Raw genomic sequence first — 21,699 nt, 5'->3', positions numbered from 1 at the left:
TACGTTTTGCCGTGTTTTGTGCATACTGTTACATTATTGTGGGCCGTTAATTTACTGTGCTGGTTTCTAACTTGCTGTTTCATTTGTATATCTGTGCTCTTTCTGTGCTTCATAATTTTCATGTCATATATGTATACCTTCGTCTTAATGTCACACGTCTTGTTGCTCTGCCATTACTGGGCCTCGGGCATCTCTCAAGCTATCGTTGTAGCCTTTCGCCCGAGGCCCATTTCCTGTATATTACTGGAAATAATTTTTCTTCAATTTTTCAATTTTCAACACAAATTAACAGTTTCTATTACACATGGAACATGCATGCCACAGGGAATGGATACCAGCACCAGGCTTACTGCTACCTGCAGCTCAGCAGAGGCTACCTCAGACCCCATAAGTAGGACGATTTTGCACATAGGTCGACCTCTCTATTTGAGATGGTTGCTTTTGGAAAAATGTTGATTTAGTACATGTGGCAACGTACAGTACAGACAATGCCTGCATGACTGCAAATGTTTCGAGTGAATGAAATGCTTTGTGTAATCTATGAAGGCTATATACAGACACGGACAGAGCGTTTATGAGCCATGAAGAACAGTCTGAATAACTGAGCCACTCCGAAAAATCAGGGGTCTGAATTTTCGGTGTGCAAATGTATTTTATTTTAACTACAAAGAGACTACTATACTCCCTGAAAACAGGCAATTTTGTGAGCTAGGCAAAAGCTTGAGAAATGGAACACAGGCATCACCACCAGCGGGGAAAGGCCACAGAGTTGACCTTTCATAGGAACAAATGATGGCTGGAGTTGCCCTTAGCATCCCTCTGTGAGAAATGGCGACGTATGACAAGAAAACGTATCCACCCTAGAGGACAGTTCGGCATGCCACCCACCCATCGCAGCTGCTCAATGAGCTCGTGCTCTTCTCGAGCCCGCTCAAGGCCTCGACGAATGGTGAAGTCGCCGCCCAAGGGAGTCGCAGCACGGCTGGGCCATGGCGGAGTCCTCACACCATCACTGGCCACCTGCGCCCGCAACGAGGAAACACTCAGTAACATTTCCAATCTCTGCATCAAGTTCGCAGCAGGCCCTTATGATGGAGTCCACACAGTGCTTAAATTTTTATTACAACAGCTGTGAGTGGCTGCCGTTTTGTATAGCCACAGTCATGTTATTCCTACAAATTTCCAAAATGCCATTCTTCCAGCTGACTCCCAGTTGTCCACGATTGTGTTCTCCTCTCTGACGCTATGATTGTGAACAAGGCCCTCCAGGCTGAGCGGCGAAAAGACACTCTTTAAATTCAGTTGGTCAGCTTCCGTGTTTCTTCCAGTGTATCCTTCGGCTGCATGTGATTCCATCGCTAACAGGCCACAAGTTACCAGCTTTTCTATATCCCTTGGCTGCACGTGATTCCATCATGTTCTCTAATGCCCCTGTCAAGTGCACAAAATAAAGAGCACTTATGGGGAGTGACACTTATAGAAAGTGCACTCAGGTTAGAGTGCGTTTGCAGAACAGACTTTAGCCCTGTTTACATGGACCTTACAGCGGGGAAAGAGTTGAGGACTTGAGTTGAGCGGACTCGACCCTACCAGGTTTACGTGAAGCAGACCCGAGAGTGGTGATTATGGCGGCGCCTCACGTCGGAACGAACTAGCAGACGACACTCGATTCTGTTTTTTCCCCCCCCCACACATCCCTAGTGCTTTCCGTACTGTTCTCTCCCACTGTCACCCGACTGAACTCGACCGCGTCAACATGCTTCCTGCAGTGAGGTCGAGTCCAGACAACCCACCCCCTGCGCTGTAGTTGACTCGACTTGGCCACTCAACTTCTTGATTTGACCCGACAGCACTTAAATGAACTCTCTAACAGGTTTTCGACCCGATAACTCAACCCAACCAGCTCCTGTCGGGTCCAAGTAAACGCCACTTTTGAGGGCCGAGTGCGTAGCCTTGCAAAGGTTGACGTTGCCTGCAGCAATTGCCTCTTCACAAAATGTATTATGCAATAAGATATGTGCACAAATTGATTTTACCCATCTTTTTATATATTTATTTCAGTAATTGCTTTATGATAGTGACAGGCAAAACATCACATAACAAAAACGCGCACGCATCTGCAGTTATCGCTTCCCGCGCGCCAGCACATGACGTTTGCAAGCCATGTGCGTGGGTGTGCCCATTCTTTTGCCGAGCTATCTCTCTCCTTCAACACGCGCAACGCATACGCCAAGCCAGCTCAGCCCGTTTTAAGGCAGACGTCGGATGCTTTCTCCAGTGTGTGTTGTGAACCCTCTGCGTGCGGCGGCGCAGCGGCTGACGTGGCTATGGCGCCTGCGGATGTTAAGAAGTGGCAGCTCTCTCTGTTTTTTTTTCTTTCTTTCTTTTTTTTTTTTTGCGAGAGTCATCCTTTCTTATCGTTGTGCTGTACGCGCGGCGTAGCGTAAGATATGGCGGCTGCGGACGTTAAGAAGCGGCAGGATTTCCTTTTTGTTTTTTTGCGAGGATGTTTATTTTATTTATTTTTCTTTAATCGTTTATCCTTGCATGTATGAATCAGCGAAAGCACGCGGTCAGCTGCTGCGATCATGACGCCCGCCCCAAGCGCGGCGTGATAAATCAAACCAGGCTTGTGCAATCAAGCCATCACGGGCACTCTGCCAAGTTCGTTCCCCGCCACTGCAGGAGCTTTGAAAAGATAAACGCGCCCTGACGTTATCGCTGCGCAGCATCTTGGCCTGCTGCCAATGAGCTGTGGATGAGACGACCGAAACAGACTGACGCGCGCCATCGACATGCAAGCGAAAATGCTCGCAATTTCTGCCGCCGCGGCGACACAGAAACCTTGTTTTGAGCTGCCGCGGTGGCTCGAGCGGCGAGAGGGACGCAGTTCCAACAAGTTTGAAAATTTTCGCTCTGTTGCTGCAGCTCGTCGCTGAGATCACTCAGTCGCTTGCATGGAGCAAGCTGGCCTTAACGCATTTTTTTTTTTCTTTCAAATTCTCGGGTGCAAAAGTGGAGGGTGGGTTCATTGTGCGAGTGGGTTGATTATGCGACAAATACGGTATCGTTTTTTCGCATCATAAGTGCCGTCACAAGCCGATTTCTGTATATCGAATTATCGATATATCGAACTATTGCGCGATCCCCTTCAAGTTCGATATATCCGGGTTCGACTGTAGTGTGGATGATGTCTCTACACTAAGTGGCCTGCACATGACCATATGCATGTCATTTCTAATTTCAGTAAAGGTATTCTCACGTCACCTCTTAATGCTCCTTTACATCCCTCACTGCCCTGCTTTTAGCCAGAGCTATAAAATTTATCACCACTTGGACAGCAGCGCTAAAGCAAAAATTGTAAATTCAGCTTGACAAGTAATCTTTCTCAGAAGAAGAAACAAACATGTTCAAGCACTATAAACACCTCATCTTATTTACATATTTTCTACTCTGTAATGATGCATCCAGGTATATATGGATCACCATATAGCATTCCCCTACAACCAGCATATAATTTATAACAAATTTCTCTTAGCTGGAATATCGGCTTCATCCCCTGAATGGTGGCTCATTTGTGTAAGAAGTGTTTAGGCCACGTGAGGCATTAAAATGTTGCAATATAATCGCTGATGTACGTGATTTGTTGTCATTCAAGCTCTTAAATTAGGCTGGCTTAAGCACTGTAGTGAATTAGAACCACTTATCAGCCACTCTTTCTCATTACTCCGTTCAGTTAATGAAAATGAAATAAAACAGCATTTAGAAATCAAATTATAAATTACTTAGTATTTGCTGGAGAGCACACAGGGATGATGCATGTACAAATACTATTATTAGCTGACATATAGTTTTGAGGAAAATATGCAAGCAAAGATTTGCTGTCCATATATTTCTGATATCAAAGAAACAAGCTCGGAGAAATTTTTCTTGCACCATGCTAGTCTTTTCTGCCATCTTCCTTGTGTCCTGTCTTTCAAATGGCTCTCATCATATGACCACTACAATCAACCTTTCTGAGTACTAGCTCTTTCATGCGACACGTTTTCCAATGCAACGGCATGCACGAGTGATGCCTGTGACACGTTAACAGTGAATACACTGATCACAAGGTGTCCACATGGCTCTGAGGAGCAACCTCGTTGGCGAATTTTAGTAACAGGTCTGGATCAATCTGCCTGCTCTATGACAAAGCAGAGCTCAATCCATTAGAGACCATGTTTGTCCTGAACCTGCATTTGGAAAACTTTGTTTCTGGCTGAAGCAAGCCACTGGCATTCGTTCATTGCTCACAGAGAAATTACCCACTGTTCCCCATGACTGGCAGACAACAAATCGTTAAAAAGAGAACCCTCATCCCAGAGACTTCCTCCAAAATCTGCCAATTTCAGCACAGCAGCTCAGATTACTCCACAGAGCAATCCTGGCTAGGCAATTGCTCTCAATCTGCCATTGGAAGATGCAACCCATTATCTTGGTCTGCCATGGGAACAATCTTGCTCTTAAACGAACGCAAAAAATTTGAGCAACACTTCAGCTTCACCTTTAGACCATGACGAAACATGCCACATCTGTGGCACCCGCTGTGGATTGTTGCATGAATACATGCACTTTTGTACTTGTTAACCACAGACCCCTTAGGTTCTGCCTCCAATATCTTATACATGCTCACTAGCATACAGTCATAGGCTACGATATTATATATATATATATTTTTTTATCACACTACCCACAGTGCCTTTTGGCATTATAGTGGGGGACAAAGAATTTCAATATAAACAAGGCTACATACTGGCAGGAAAAAAAAGAAAAAAGCTAACAAAGAAAGTATAATGCAGCATAATTTCATACAAGCAAACACAAGTACGTGTGCTACAGCAATGCGGCAAACATTTCATTAGATTTTGATGAAGCAACTTCTAGGGGCAGCTTATTTCATTCATTTTTTGCTTTAGGAAAAAATGTTTATAGTAAGTATGTTCTGCATTACATTTCTTTTACTTTGTAAGCATAATCCCTTCTTCCTGCGCAAGACCAGCCGACATACATGGTAGATATAAAAGCCCTGCTTTATACCAAACATGCCTGCGCTGTTCAGAGGTAGCATGGTTTTAGGACTCAAGGGTCCCGGTAGGTTTGATTCCCATCTCAAAGGCAGCTCCTATGAGTTGCCAAGGCAATTTGGCAGCTCCTGCCACTTCAGCCATCTCATGTGCTCTTATGGCATGTCTGACTATGCCACCTGCCGAGTACCACCTGCCCTAGAGGCATGCTCGCCATCTTTTACTTCCAATGCCGACAATGTTGGACTTCCTGGAGAATGGGGGTCTAAACATTATTGTTAGAAACTGATTCGGGAGCACTTCAAATCTGCGCTTGGAATCCACTGCGAGCAGTTGACCCACCGGCAGCAGCTGTGGGGAGCCTGGAGGTGGGGAGGGGGGCTGTTGCAGGCGCTGCTGGGCCCAGGCCGCCTCGAGCCGCTGCTGCTGCACTATGGCCTCATGACGCACCCGGAACTCCTCTTCCTGTACGACACAAGCACTGCTTGCACAACACATCTCCAGAGCACCTTGCACACGACTTGGCCACGACCTACACTATTACCGCTGTCACACGGGCATTTTGAAGGCCCTTGAACCGATTGTCTATCAACTCAAAGGCCTTCGAACGCTGCCACACGGGCGTTTTCAATGGCTATCGAGTCGATAGTCAATCAAGTCAACGGAACAGCTAAGAGCTCTACCGAGATCTTGAAGGCCTTCGAATGTCACGCAAGGTTGCTAACGGTGATCAGAAGAGCACCACCATTTACTATAAAAACGTGAACAAGCGTTATTATTTCATATCTTTAATTTACGCAATAAAATATTACTGTGCGTAGTAATTAAAAGATAGCCGCTTTTTTTTCGAGCACATTATTTTCGTACTCTCTACCCCTGTAACCTGCGCAACCAAAAATGAAAAGCACAATGAAAAGCACAGTTGTATGAACATCAAAGCGTATGAAAAAAGAAAAACAAAGTTCCCCTTTAATAACAACTAAAAACCTGCAGTTACTAAAAAATGATAGCAATTATACTTTACTTTGAATTTATTGAATCATTTTAGTTCTTTATGCAAAACCGAAACCAACGATAGTGGCACCACAAACGTTTGCTGCCAAACACCAGAACTATTTCAACAGCCTTCAAGTTTTGCCATGTAGCAGAGACACAACTTCTTCGAATTCAATCGTGGCTGAAAATCTCAAAGGCTATCTACTCAATCGCCTTTGAAAATGACCGTATGACAGGGGTATAAAACAACCTCAGGAGACATTTATGAGAGTTATGCAACGAGAGTTCCACCCCAAGACTGCAGTTAGACTTCAATAACTCGATTTTGGCTAATTCACACAGTTTTTGCACTCTCATAATTCCTTATGTAAATTTTACAACACAACTTAATTTGGCAGTTGGCACTGGTTCAATAAATTCCAAGACCTGGCATGCCATCGGCAGCTGCATTTCGATGGAGGGGAAACAAAAAGGAGTCCGTGTGAAGATCCCCAGGTGGTCGAAATTACTCCATAGCCCTCCCCTACGGCTCCTCTTTCTCTCTATCCACTGTCGCTCCCACCTTCCTCCCTTCCCTTACGCGTGGTTCAGGTGTCCACAGAAACAAGTGTGACAGATACTGCGCCTTTCCTTTCCTGTGAACCAATTATTATTATTATTATTGTTATTATTATTATTATTATTATGCCACCGGGAGAAGCCCATGATTGCCGCAAACTTGGGAGCACCAGAGTTACACTCATAATGCAGCATCACCGCATATAGTTGTCATGCTGGTCAGTACTAAGTAGTGTGCCACATGGCTACTCTCTTCTATGCCCCATGCAACGTTACGTGGCCTGCTGTGACACTTTGGTAAGTAGCACAAGTGACCACCTGAGTACGAATGTGTTTGACAGTGTTCGGCACTGACAGAGAGTACTATAGTTTAATGTTTGTGGATTCTGCAGTGAGCTTCTCAACCTTAACTAAACCGCACCAGCCCCCAAATGCCCAGACAGAAGATGCAAGCTTTTTCTCTTCATTCCTTTTTAACCATAGCCGTTTCTATTTCAAGCCTTTCCGAGTAGCTCTGTCGTGCCTCCTACCTAATGAACCGACTGCTGCAACGCTAAACACGAACCGTGATATCAGTTAAGCTCACTTATTTGTGCTGAAATTTAGCACACAGGTTACACACAACCATTTATAGTTTTTGAAGTCAGTTTAGATGATGTACCTTACATGATTCAATCAGAATTAATTTAAAATCCGTGTCATCTGTGGCACTGGCTACCCAAAAGAAGGCTTTTAATTGGTCAGCAATGCTGCAGACAACGCGGATCTCGAATTAATTCCAATTGAATCAGGCAAACACACCTTCCAAACTGGTATTAAAAATGAAACACGATGCTATCTGTGTGCTGAATTTCAGCGCGAATATGCAAGCGATTTAACTGACAAATGTCATGTTTAGTGTCGCAACACTCTATACAACCCTGGCCACTACTCATGCGTATGCTTAATATGACATGGTATAAAAGTGTTGGTGAACAGTGAAGACATAAGCCAGTAACTGAGTTGTGTTGAGAGATGTGCAACCATATTTTGATGTTGCCAAAATCAGCATGAAGGAAACTATGATGACAGCCAATAAATAATATAGCGGCCCTGCCAACTTGCCCTAGGAGAAGTTAATCATTAAATGTGCAATGCACTTTTGTTGAGGTAAATGGTAGTGACTCTTGACTCCTGAATGCAGCTGAACAATGTTTTGCACCAGCATCTTTCATTCTGTTTCATTTAAAAAAAAAAATTGCGACCCCGCTTTGTTTGAACAAAGGCGCAGTCTGAGGAGCCTCGATAACAGAATTCAACTAAAGTAGACCCATGATAGCTCAAACTCGGATAATTCATGCTTCTAGTTCAAATGCCAAAATTCTGGTTGGCCAGTCATATTCTCAAAGCATTCCAGAAGATGCCACCACCCACTGGAGCCATGGTCGTGGCCCTGGGCGGACTGGGTGGGGGTGGGGGTGGGGCCAGACCCATCCGCTGCAGCCGCAGGGCCTCCTTGAACTCCCGGTAAGTCTGCTGGTGGACACGCCGCAGGGGCCCATCCTTGCTCACCAGCCTGCACACACACATCACCCAGTGGACTCACTCACAAGAAGGGCAGGAGCACTCAACAGGGACCAAACAGTCGAGATAAAATGCGGGCGTCTAAACGAATGGCACTATGTTATATCTTCATCAGATGGATTCCAGTGCAGATAGCAAAAACACGCCAGCATTGTAGAAAGTAGGCCAATGTCAATCACAAGTGCAAAGAAAAAAATGACACCAGATAAATTACCGCAGACGGTTTGCATCGTGCCACTCCCTCTTCTACATTTCATTGCACAAGTGGTTTGCAGCGCTGTGGAACCTACACCAATCTGAGCCAATCTGAGCCAACCAGAGCGGCACGCTGTGACTGGCGGCTCCATCAATGGGAAGAAATAAGAGCTAATGTGCAGCTGCTGCATGTAGCAGAGAGGACTGAATGAGTGGATACCATGCTTTGCAAACGACAGCGCATGCAGTAGGCCCCCAGAATACTGCGTTCATGCAGGCTTTCTGTAAATTTAACCAGTGAGTGAAAGACCCGCTCCGCACTTTCCATCGAAAATGGCAGAACTGCCTTATACTCGGGGACACTTTTTCTTGGCAATGGGCGCAAAGGTAGAGAGGCGGGGCCTTTAAACGTGTCGCTCCGCCATGTAGTTCGACCACGCGGCTTTCGGCCTACATAGACGTTGCAGATCATTTCTTTCGTTTGCTTCGACAGCCAGCGTCTCTTGAACTTGACTCGAATCTTGTCTGGTGAAAACGCTTCAAGTCGTTGCGGAGTGAACGAACCAGAACCGGAACGACCCGAACCGGCGGCAGTCACCATCTTGTCTGCAAAGTCGGGGTGTCTCTAAAACCCGCGACAGATATCACAGAAGAAAACCTGGTGGAACCAAGAAAAGTGTTTTAGGCATAACATCTTCATTTCGGAAAATCAGTTCTGTTATAAAAAATATACCGTAAATAACTAGCGCTATGATTTCAATTTGTTTTTACATAAGCTACTCATGTAACTTGGGACTATATTCAGCTGCGAAGGAAGATGGTGCGTTTTGGCTCTGTAGCTTTGGCTTGATTGCCAAGAAAAGGCGTCCCCGAGTATAGTAATACTCTAATAACTGCTTGAAAAGTAGTCAAGTATTTTGAGGGCTCATTTGCAGTGTGCGGTCCTGCCCTTTTGTTGGATGAGAGAGCTGTAGTTTCCACAGTGCTTCAAACCATTGGTGAGATGGAGCATACCGAGGTCGTTTTTCCAACTTCTCTCAATGAAGTTAAGCCTTGATGAATCGAACTTCAATGCAATGAATCCCTCAATGTAAACAAGTATTTTGGATATTGTGTCTATAGCTGGTATGCGCTGGCGCTCACGTGGCGCCCAACTACGCGCCATACTTGTGGTGCACATAGTAGACGAACGGCTTACACGCCATTTCGGATGGTCAGCTGCGCTGCTTAACACTGCTTGAGCCGAGGTCGAGAAGCAGGTCCAACGACGCCGTGGACTGACTTCCGTGCTATCGGAGAGTCAAAACTTGGGATCGTTATTGTTACCACGCCGGAGGAATATTTTTTTAAAAAAGGTACTGTCCACTGTCGCAATTATTGGTAGCTCATTAAGGCCCAAAACTGGGCTAAGTGCATGGTGGTGGTTCCTTTTTGGGCTGTTCCTGTTGAGTGTTAACAGAAGTTGACAGGAGAGTGTACAGCCGATACTCGATAATCCGCGCTTCATCCCTGTCGTGTCTGTCTTTCATGCTGGCACCCCGCCGGGGTGGTGCAGTGGTAGGGCGCTCGACTACTGTGCCCAAGGATGCGGAATCAAATCCCGGCCGCGGTGGCCGCTTTTCAATGGAAGCGAAAAGCTTAGCGCCCGTGTGCTGTTCGATGTCAGTGCATGTTAAAGAACCTCAGGTGGTAAAAATTTCTGGAGCCCTCCACTACGGCGTCTCTCATAGCCTTAGTTGCCTTGGGACGTTAAACCCTAAAAACAAAAAACAAACCTTTCGTGTTAGCATCTGTAAACACAGTGCAGGTACAATGCAGTGGTCAAGTTAAACTGGCTGGTTGTTGAGCCAGGCAGCGAGCTTGCATTATCGCCCTGGCACAAGCATAGATTCCCAGTATGTGTACAAGAAAAAAAGTAATCGCCAGGGTGGCCACGACACCCCCGGGAAACAGCGCATGTCGAAGGACTTTATCATTTCAAGGTCCGAAACAGAACAAGGTCACATAGTTCATACGTACAGCTTTTAGGAAACCTTAATCGATGCCTATCCTGCGCTTATCCGGGATGCACCTTGTCCAAAATGTTTGCAGGTAATTCCGAGGGTAAACTCTGAAGCGCTATGTCTAGCTCACATATGAAGAAAAGATCGAAATTAAGGGTCGCAGATAAGTCGTCTAGAGCAATGCAAGAGCCCCGTAGACCCGCTACAGAACCACATGTGGCTTTCCGGATGCACAGAACGACTATTGTCACAGTTGTTCGAGCTTTCTTTCCGGAATATATTGCTACCTAATCCCATGAACAACGTTTGTCACTTCGCCCTTTTCACGTACCTCGGCTCGAGCAGCACTAACCGTGCAGGTGTCCACCCTAAGTGGCATTTGTTGAGACGCATTTTCACGCAGTTATCAAGTGCAACAATTACAGGCCCGATTTCCGATGAATGCGGAGTCTAAGTGACAACATGAATGTGGCACGCGAGCCACCGTAACAAGACAAAATCATGATTTCGAAGCAGTACTGGCAGGAGTTCTTCTGCTATGTGCACCGCAAAAATGGCCACCGGCGGCACAGTTGGGTGCCATGTGGGTGCAGTGTGTACCACCCAAGCATTCTTAGCTTCAGTATAACAAAGTGAACTTCACCGCACGTTCAATGTAGTGAAATTTTATTGAACCCGAGGAAAAACTCTACTGCAAGCTCAAAAGAATGAGTAGAACATGTGCCAAAGCACGCACCAGAGCTCATATGTGAAAGTGGGTGCAACCTAGCTGGTAGATATATACAGTAAAAGCTCGTTAATTCGACTCCCGTTAATTTGGAAAATCGGATAATTCAACCTTCGCGCCTGGTCCCCAGAATTATGTATAGGAGTCTATGGGATGAAACTCTCGTTAATTTGGACGGATTTGACCGCACAACGGGTAATTCGGACAACTTCGGGCAGCTACCGAGGCTCGGAAACGAAAATAAGACTAACGCGGCGCAATAGCGATACCCAAAAGCAACATCGCCATGGACATCAATTAATCAACTTGGCTCGACTTGTGGCTGGATGGGCGCTTTTTCTTGTTTTTTCATGAATCGACGTTACTGGCGGTGCCATTTTGTCGTTTTGCTGCTGTCGGTGCGCTACGCTGTTGTATTGAAGACTGCTCGCTTTAGTGCGGCTCATTGCTTCTCTGTTGTGCGCTGGTATCACCGCAATCGCCCCCGATGGCAACACCGGCGAAACGGCCGAAAGCTACGAGGCCAAGGACTTGGCTACCAAAGTAGAAATTTTGCGGGCCCTTAAGAATGGGCTCTCCCGAAAAGAAGCAATGAAAAAATATGACGTTAAAAGGAGTACTTTAAGCACATACGTAAAAAATGAAGAACAGATTCTTCAGGCGTTCGAAAGCGAGAAGTTCCAAGCGTCAAGAAAGCGTCTGCAAACAGCAGCTCATCCGGAGTTGGAAGAAGCCTTGCTTCGGTGGGTGGTCAACTCGCGTGATGCAAACCTCCCATTGAGTGGACCCCTCATCATGGCGCAGGCCGAGAGGTTTGCACTGATGATGCATATCGATGGATTCAAAGCGTCAGAAGGGTGGTGTGCGCACTTTAGAGACAGACATGGTCTCGTTTTCAAGACTGTGTGTGGCGAAAGAGGTGCCGTCAACGAAGATGTTGCCAACAACTGGAAGAACGCTCAGCTGCTGGAACATATCGCAGCATATGATCCAAATGACATTTTTAATGCTGATGAAACAACACTTCTTTTTAAGGCATTGCCTGACAAGACTGTGACAATGAAAGGAGATCCCTGCATCGGAGGAAAAAGGAGTAAAGAACGAGTCACCGTTCTTTTAGCCGCAAACGTGACAGGGACAGAGCGCTTGCCGCTTGTCGTCATTGGAAAGGCACAAAAGCCACGGTGCTTTAAGAACGAGCCTGATCTTCCAGTGGAGTACCCGGCTAATAAAAAGGCCTGGATGACATCGGAAATGTTTCGCGGCTGGATACAAAAGTTAGACCGACAGTTTTCCTCGAAGAACCGCAAGGTGTTAATTGTCCTTGACAACTGTAGTGCACATAACAGTGCCACCGGACTGAACAACATTGAAGTTGTTTTTTTGCCGCCCAACACTACATCGGCCCTCCAATCGATGGACCAAGGTATAATTCAGTATGTGAAGACTAAATACCGCAGGCGCGTGCTGGAACACATGCTACTGTGCAATGAAGCCGGTAAGCAGTACGACGTGGATCTTCTGAGCGCGGTCAACATTCTTGCCTACGTTTGGAGGAACACGCCTGCGCACGTCATCGCTGTTTTCGACACAGTGGCTTCGTTTTGCCTGAGCCCTGCAATGACACAGTGGCAGAAGTGTCGCCAGACGACAATGCAGATGACTGCCCGGATTTCGGAGGTGTGCTGCCGGATGCGGTGACACTCGCCGATTACATCAGCATTGATGACGGCATTGCTACAGCCGGCTCTCTAACTGAGGAAGAAATTGTCCGGGACGTACTGCACGGCGAAGATTCGGAGGAGGAAGAGGGGCTACGAGAGGAGCAGCCTCGGCCCCCTCACACTGTGAAGAAAGCAGCAGAGGCCCTCATTGTGTTAGAGGAAATTTGTTGGGGCACTGCAGATGGCATGCGTGCTGCTGAGCACCTGGAAGGACTGAGGAAAATAGTATCCGTGCGGGTTTCTGCGGGAAAGCAGAAAGGTATGTTGAGATAAAATCGTGCATGTTTTTTGTTTTTTGTTCTCTCGATAATTCGGACATTCGGTTAATTCGGACGTATCTCACGGTCCCTAGAAGTCCGAATTAACGAGCTTTTACTGTACAGTGGAACCTCGATTATATGACTTTCAGAGGACCATGCAATACAGTCGTATAACCCAGGTGTCGTATAATCGAATATCAAAGAATGTCGGCAGTGGCGTGTGGCCTTGCGCCGAATGAGCACCTTAAAAGTCCGCGGCAACCAACACTAATCAAATTAACAAAACCAGACCTCTGTTTTGAACTGGTCCGAAAAAAAAAAAGCTTTATTACCGTCTAAAAATATCAGTCATTTTCTTCTGTGCCATTACCCAGCTTCGACGCATTAGTTTTCTTTCGAACGCTGCAACGTCTGCCAGCAGATTGCCAACGTCGCCACGCGCCCAAACAAGTGGCGTCAACAGGAATCCCCGAACTGCGTGCCTGTCGCAGCCATTCCACAAGAGTCGCCTCCATGACGGCAAACTTTCCTTCCTTTGCGGCTTTCCTTTTGACGGCAAATTTACTTGCATTTAGTAAATTGGTTTACTTTTTGGCCAGAATAGTTTTCAGCGGTGACTCCAGAATGTTGAGGTCGCGAGCGATGCTGGCCTTTGTTGCACCCATTCTCTTTTCGGCTTCTTCAATAATTCGGAGCTTATCTCTGAGGGTTAGCAGTTTTCGACTTCACGACATGGCGAACCGCGCCACTCAATCACAGCCAAAAATTCTGTAACCATTTTTCTTCGGAAGACACAGATCACGTTCGGATAATCAGCATGAGTGGATTAGCAGCAGCGCCGAGCAGAATAATCCAGGGTGCTTGAGTGGCGATAGTTTCGTATCTCAAAAATAAAATTTGGTTGGTTGGTTGGTTCATAGGAAGGGAAAGGCGCAGTATCTGTCACACTTGCTCTGTGGACACCTGAACCGCGCCGTAAGGGAAGGGATGAAGGTGGGAGTGAAAGTGGATAGAGAGAAAGGGGGGCCGTAGTGGAGGGCTACGGAGTAATTTCGACCACCTGGGGATCTTTAACGTGCGCTGACATCGCACAGCACACGAACGCCACTTCGTTTCGCCTCCATCGAAACGCAGCCGAGGCGGGCCTAAATTTACTTCTCGCTTGCCTCTTAATAAATGTTGCATTATGCTAAATTATAGGGCCCCACGAAGTGTCCTTAATTTTCAATGTCCGAAATTGATTTTTTTTTCGTACTGACAAACGCAGCACATTTTCGCCGCTAGAGGGCTGGTTACTGGTTTCCAACATCAACAACAAACAAGCAAAATAAAATGGCCATTAAGGCTGCGGTTGTTGTCTGGAGTGGTTCGGGCGCATATCTTGATAGGTGGAGTGATAACGTGCAGGTGTTACCGACTGGCTGCAGTGCACCTGTATGCTGGCCTGCGTTTGCGGAAGACCTTTTTTTTTTTTTTTGACAGACGGTACCAGCCAGCTGTCGTACGAAGCGGGGTCCATCTAAAATTATGTCGTATAATCAAGGTTTTTGATACATTATCTCTACGGCGATTTTGCCAGTGCTGCACAAATTCGTCTTAAAATGCGGGTCGTCACATGACTGGGGAATGTATAATCGAGGTTCCACTGTAAATGGCAGATGTAAATGTGGCTGTCTCGTAGTACAGCGTGCTGCCTGCTGCCCCATCTCGGGCAGTATGAGTGAGGTTTGCGAACACAATATCAGAAGAGCCCACCAGGCAGCCTAAGCATCTGCACAACACACAGCCAGCTCGGAAGCAATGCAACAAAGGTACCCTGCAAGCATTTCCTTCTTTTCCGGTTGAAAATCCACTTCAATACACCTCACTCCGTGGAACCAGTGGTGCAGCCAGAAATATTTTTCGGATGGGGGTGGGGGTTATATGGTCAAACAAAATGAGTGCAAAAAAGCTACAAGCTGTGGGGGAGGTGCACCAATTCGGCAAACTTCGGGAAGTGTTCTGACAATGAAACATCCTCACTGGCTGCACCCCTGCATGAAATCATACACCAGCTGCACACAACCTTGGAGACGCGATCAATCGAGAGCTTCACGTAATCACCGATCCTCACAAGCGGCGTGTCGGCTCCTTCTTGCAGGCAGAATACCTACAAATTTAGCTCGCTTCCCAACTAACCCATTGGCGACAAATTCACTGCTCAAACATCAGATCACTTGGGTTCCGGGGCACTCCGGATTGGAAGGTAATGAGGTCGCGAATAGGCTAGCTCGAGGTCACACAAGCCAAGAGGCCACCAATCCCGATCTCACAACTAGCATTCCTGTCTCCGCGGCTTACCGCACGCGACTTAAGTACCTACGAGAACAATGTAGGATTTATCCCCCTCCACACAAGAAATTAAATGCACAGGAAACGCGGGAATGGAGACAGCTCCAAACCAACACTTATCCCAACCTACATCAATACAGCATAATTTTCCCAGAACACTACACAGACATATGCCCTTGGTGCAACGACCAGCCCACCGCCTACCACGTCACATGGGGGTGCACAGGCCCCAAACCTGCACACATAAACATGCACCATTCGGAGGTGTAGTGGGAGGCCACTCTGCTATGCTCTGATCTAGAGACTCAGCGTAGGCTGGTAACTCAGGCAAGACCGGCAGCCCAGGCCACTGGGGTCTTGAAATGAAGACTTCATTCACTGCCCCCCCCCCCTCCTTTTTTTTTCTTCTTTTTTTTTTCTTTTTCGTTTTGAAATAAAGTTTTCTCTCTCTCTCACATACAACCCTTGTAGAAATCAGGTTTCGTCTGAGACTATGCACTGGGTGCAGACAAGTTTCAGTACTTGTTCTAAAGTTTCAAATGCTTCTGCACTTATGCTGACACTCGACATGAATGCAAAGAATAATTCACTGATTCCAGGGTAGAGGTGCCTCTTTTCCTGCTTGTGTGTGCTCAGGCCAATTGCCGACTGATATTGTGACCAATCACCAGTATGCATGTTGACCCCGTTCGTAACATCCCTCAATTCCGACTAATCAGTGCGACCTGTTTCGTTCGGTATGTTACCGACGCTGATGACAGCTCTGCAGAAAAGAGAAACGCAACATCAACACAGTAAAAAAGAATTTTGGGCCCACCTGGGAGGGGATGGTACCGGGGTTCCTCCGGCCTGGTCCCCATTGTGCAACTCTACTGCACGGTTGTGAAGCACCTCTGAGGGGCCATTCTTCACAGGATAGAGAGAGGGGGAAAGCACCACTGTCAGCAACACCATACTCTCACCGAACAAATCATCCCAGCACAAGTGCATAACAAGGATACACATATTTTCAACAGTCCATAGTTCAGCTTATGATTGTAGCCCTGTACTGTACTTTCAATCAAGTGTTTATGCAATGTCCCATTTGGTCCACATACACCCATTCACACAGCAAGGAACTTCGATGCTATGATTACAGACTTATCTTGGTGACGGACAGTACATTTACTTCTTGGCCTTTCACCTCCTAAACCAAGAAACATTTTAATGGAAGCCCATAGAGACCGTAGCGAATTTCTTGCCAAAGACAGGACACTCCCTCCAAGCTTTCAAACATCTTGAAAGTCTGCTTGTGAAATATGAGAAATCCCGAGGTAGATGCCACGTACAGTACAGTCCACTGTTAAGGGAATGTATGATCGCGTGGCCTATACACTTTGCAAAGAGCTGCCGCCAACAACTGACGAGAATGGCCGGCACTATGTGTATGTTCTGGAAGAACAGCCAGCCGTTCTTACTGTACATGCCCCTTGAGCGATCGTTTACCGCCGGCTATCTCGGGAGTGAATTGTGAAGCCCAGCAGCCACACAATCTCATGCTCCCTTTAACAGCGGACTGCACTGGACTGCAGCCTGTAATAAAGTGTTTAGTGCTTTTTACAATGATTAGCGTTGTCCAACCAGACTCACTCATCCCTAGTAAGTAGGCAAGTCTACATGTATGGGGAAAAACGTGGGGTGTTTTTGTTTCTTGTTTAATATGTGGGGTGTTCTTTTTTCTTTGTTTTCCCTTTTTTTGCCGATCCAGATATAACGGCAATCGGTTATAACGATCGAATTTTCCAGTTTTTTCGATATCGTTATAAGTGGACTGCACTGTATGTAACACTTGCAGCAGACTTAGTGGCTGCTTTTTGTTCACTAGTTATTACGGCTGTTTTGGAAGGGAGGCTATCAATCTAGTGTGTATTTAACACGAAAAACCTTAATTTGGATATAGTGTGGTACCACTTATAGTGTGGATTTGCGCGGCCTCCGCGACTTAAGTTATAAGCGATCTGCGCAGTACTTAGCTCTGCTTTTTGCATTAGGGGACTTTACATGAAAACAAGTCCCCTCATCGAAATGTTGGCTCGGCTTGCAAACTGAGGCTTGCCTTCCACCCTTGCTCAGTGCTCTTTCATACTTTGCACTAATAAGTAGCACTACAACCCAGTTACAGCAATAAGCACTGCTAATTGACATCACTTGGCAACAGCTCACAATGTCCATATGTCAATGCTATCACATCAACTCTTAGGCCACTCATGTGTCCCCTAAATGTTTTCGTCAAATTACAGTAGAAACCCGCTGTTGCGTTCCAGGGTGCTGTATTTTCCCAGTTGCTATGTTGTTGCACGCAAATGCCCGCATGGCTCCCATAGAATTCCATGTATCGGAAACCCCACTGTTACATCATAATATAGAAGCATTCCCACATGATAAGTAGTGAATGGGCATAAAAGCTGGCACGAGTGACAAGTTCTGGCAGTCATGTTTACTTTTAAGCAGGCTTGACTTGGCCTGAGGTGTTTAAGGGGAGACGCGGGTCTTAACGGTCGAAAATGGTAAAAAAATCGATTTTGAGAAAAACCCATTTTCTAAGGCTTAACCTTTTGAGCACTTGAACTTGAATTATTAACGCTGAATTCGGTCAGTAAATGCTATAAAATCGGTTTTCAAAACATCACGGCAGCCGCGAACAAAAACCGAAGGCGCCGACCGCAAGCGTGCCGTCGGAACTTGCGTAACACCGCGGGTTCAAATTACAGTGCAAACTGCATCCCGGACCACAATACACCTTGTGTTGATGCCGCCGCCGCGTACTACACTATGGCGGAGCCATCGCACTGTGTTGAGCGGTCGGCGCAAAGTCCGTTTTGTCAGGAAAGTCGACGACTCAAAGAAAATTTCACCGTGGCCTCAACGTGGAATGCGATGCCAGTACCGAGTTCGCGATTGTGGACATGAAAGCGTTAACAACTTGATTGCGCACACCATGGCGCACACAAAGCGAGGAACCTGCGGCGAGATCGCGAAGATGCGAGCGGTCAACCGCACGAGCGTCACAACAGAGCTTTTCAGGGCCACCCAACGGGCCTCCTTGGCACCAGACCGCTAGTTCCCTCAAGAAATGGTTTGCAGGGCTCAAAATACTGTCTTTGGAGCTGGACATCCTAACCCCTTGCTCTCGACGGCTAATGTCAGCTAATTATATTTAAAATATATGAGGCATCGCCATAATTGAACATTTTTATATGATAACGCACCTCAGTGACAATAAAAGCAGCATAGCTCCACATGGCAGGTCTTTGGCTACAGCTACATTTTAATCAGAGCCAAAAAATATTGAGAGAAAGTGTCTTAATCATGGCAGGTCTTTAGCTACAGCTACATTTTAATCAGAGCCAAAAGATATTGAGAAAAAGTGTCTTAATCACCTGTAAAAAATTACCTAATTAGGCATCAGTTATTTTTCCATAGTATGAGAACTTATTGAGATATAGTGAAACAAATTATATTTTTGAAAACAGCAGGCAAAAATACATAAACACACTGAATTTCATTGTGATAGCTCTAATAATAAAACAATTTGTTTTAAAGGGCCACTGTCCAGGGAAGGACCTTTTAAGGTACCGGAGATAGCCTGTGCAAAATGCTACAGTGACATGCGCGCCGCAAAAGCAACGAAAATAAAAATCAAAGCTCTCTCATATGCTCTCCTTCAGGAAGCCAGCTTTCCCGTTCCCTGTGCTGGCCCGTCGAGCCACAGCTATAACGCATTTGTCAAGAATGACGTCCATTGGTCCGTCTAGTTGTCTGAGGGTGAAGGATGGGTGTCTACCGCTCGCTGCGTGCTTTTCCCTTGCCACGGCCAGGCAATCTAGCGGCGCGCGCTCCCTCGCCCGTTTTTTTTTTTCTTTTTTTCGCGCACGCGGAGTGCCAAGCCCCACCTCTCGCCAAACGCGGAGGAGGAAAGGGAATAAGTCTTGCGGAGGCTAGACGACCTCGGGCAGAGAAGCACAGCAGAATAGGGTGATTGCGGTGGCTGTAACTGCGTTATTAGTTACTCTTTTCAAAAACATTTTGCGGCCTTGCATTCTGGGGGCGAAGTTTCACAGTCACCGGGGAAGAAAATATTTTCGAAAGAAGGGTGGACAGTGGGTCTTTAAGACCAGTGTCTCCCCTTAAAGGTTTACCGCATAAACCCGTGGGGCATTGCATGCTGCATTAGGTAGATGGCGTTTGGTCAAGCTGTGACATCATCATCATCAGCGGCTGTGCTTCTTTTGCGCCTTGGCTTATCTTTGTTCTATTTATGTTGCCAATGTTGCCGCCGCGTTTTTCGTGCTTTGCTACATCGCTTCCCTTTGCAGCTGTCAAACGGGATCGCATGCAGGAAGTGAGCGCGACACACCATCCTATTTGCGCGAACTGTAAACACGATTACGTTTATGTGAACGATGCTGTTAAGATCCGTGGTTCTGACTGTCGATAAGATTGTGGGTCAGTGCATAGATGCGCACAACATTGACGATGGAAAGTACAGTGAGCTGCTGCCGGAACCAACATCTACATCAGTTGTAGCACTGTTAGATCTGCTCAGAAGGTACAGTCGAACCCGGATATATCAAACTCGAAGGGGATCGCGAAATAGTTCGATATATCGATATATAATTCGATATACAGAAATCGGCTTGTGACGGCACTTACAATGCGAAAAAATGATACCGTATTTGTCGCATAATCAACCCACTCTCATAATGAACCCACCCTCCACTTTTGCACCCGAGAATTTGAAAAAAAAAAAAAAAAAAAAAATGCGTTAAGGCCAGCTCGCTCACATGCAAGCGATTGAGCGATTTCAGCGACGAGCGGCAGCGACAGAGCGAAAAATTTCAAACTTGTTCGAACCTCTGCCACTCAAGCCACCGCGACAGCTCAATACAAGATTTCTGTGTCACTGCGGCAGAAATCGCCAGCGCTTGCATGTCGATGGCGCTCGTCACTCCGTTTCGTTTGGGTCGTTGCATCCACGGCTCATTTCTTGGCAGCGTGCCAAGATGCTGCGCAGGGATAGGATAACGCCACGGCGCGTTTGGCGCGTTTATCTTTTTATAGCTCCTCCGGTGGCCGGGAGCGAACTTGGCAGAGTGCCCGTGATGGCTTGATTGCACAAGCCTGGTTCGATTTATCATGCCGCGCTTGGGGCGGGCATCATGATCACAGCAGCTGACCACGTGCTTCCGTTGATTCATACATGCAAAGATAAACGGCTCCCGCAAAAAAAAAAAAAAAAAAAAAAAGAAAAAAAAAAGCCTGCCGCTTCTTAACGTCCCCAGCCGCCATATCTTACGCTACGTCGCGCGTACAGCACTACGATAAGAAAGGATGACTCTCGCAAAAAAAAAAAAAAATACACACAGAGAGCTGCCGCTTCTTAAGGGGGATGAGGGTCTTAAAAACTTTTTTTTTATTTCTTAACCTATCTTGCTGAAAATTGCCATGGTGATATATCTTTGAATGGTGATTTTAAATATGTATTTAGATTTGAAATACCTCATCTAGACATGAAAATATGGCAAGATAATGTACTGCACATAGTGTCTTTTCTTACGGGCCATTACGGCAATTTCTTAATTAAAAAAACTGGTTTTAAAAATATGCTGTCATTTCCAAGAGCCTACTGCACATCCTAAAGCTAAGGAAATTTTTAAGAAGTCATTATATAGGTAATGAATGAATAACAAAGTTGGGAGAAAAAAGACAATGTGGGAGTAATTAGTTTACATCTGATCTAATTGCTAGTCTATCAGACTTTATCGAAAACGGAAAGCTTTAGGATGTAGCTGAGATTTTACTGAAAAAAATGCAACCAAGTTCAATAAAATTCGTGCATGCAAACATTATGAAAAGTTCCGTAAGGCAAGGCTTTTTACCAAATAAACAAAGCTGAGAAAACTGCATTCAAAGTTTTACTCACTGTGCCACTTTTGTTTTCCAGTCACATGGAAAGATTTAATGCTTTAGCATGCAGCCCAGTTATTGGTGAACAAAATGACACCAAATTTACATAAATCTGTTCATGTAATGGCTGTGAAAATCTATGTATGACATTGGCACTTGACAAAAAAAAAGATGCTCAGAAAGTCACTTGCTACAGTCTCTGAATCTTAAATCATTCACATAAGTCCTGGGCAGTAGTCTTGGGTTTTGTCAGGCCTGTGCCTCTTGGCCATCTTCTTCTTCACCTTTTCACTATCAGTGTGACCCTTATCAGACCTGCACAGCCTCTGTATC

General features: G+C 46.0%; 1 protein-coding gene across 6 annotated transcripts in view; it reads right to left on the bottom strand.

Annotated features, from left to right (window-relative positions):
* Lrch (Leucine-rich-repeats and calponin homology domain protein) overlaps positions 1-21,699 on the bottom strand; it is a 170,935-nt gene that overhangs the window by 72,987 nt on the left and 76,249 nt on the right. For all 6 annotated transcript variants that reach the window (XM_084595668.1, XM_084595669.1, XM_084595670.1 and 3 more), the window contains 4 exons: positions 16,238-16,326; positions 8,031-8,172; positions 5,406-5,528; positions 889-1,020 (listed from right to left, as the gene is read on the bottom strand). In XM_084595668.1, coding sequence (XP_084451794.1) covers positions 889-1,020; positions 5,406-5,528; positions 8,031-8,172; positions 16,238-16,326 — 486 coding nt within the window. The remainder of the gene's footprint in view (positions 1-888; positions 1,021-5,405; positions 5,529-8,030; positions 8,173-16,237; positions 16,327-21,699) is intronic.

Source organism: Amblyomma maculatum, chromosome 2 (genome assembly GCF_055883805.1).
Source record: "Amblyomma maculatum isolate TAMU_Amacu chromosome 2, ASM5588380v1, whole genome shotgun sequence".
Taxonomy (NCBI): Eukaryota; Metazoa; Arthropoda; class Arachnida; order Ixodida; family Ixodidae; genus Amblyomma; species Amblyomma maculatum.
Note: the sequence above shows the minus strand (reverse complement) of the source record. Positions and strands in the feature narration are given on the sequence as shown.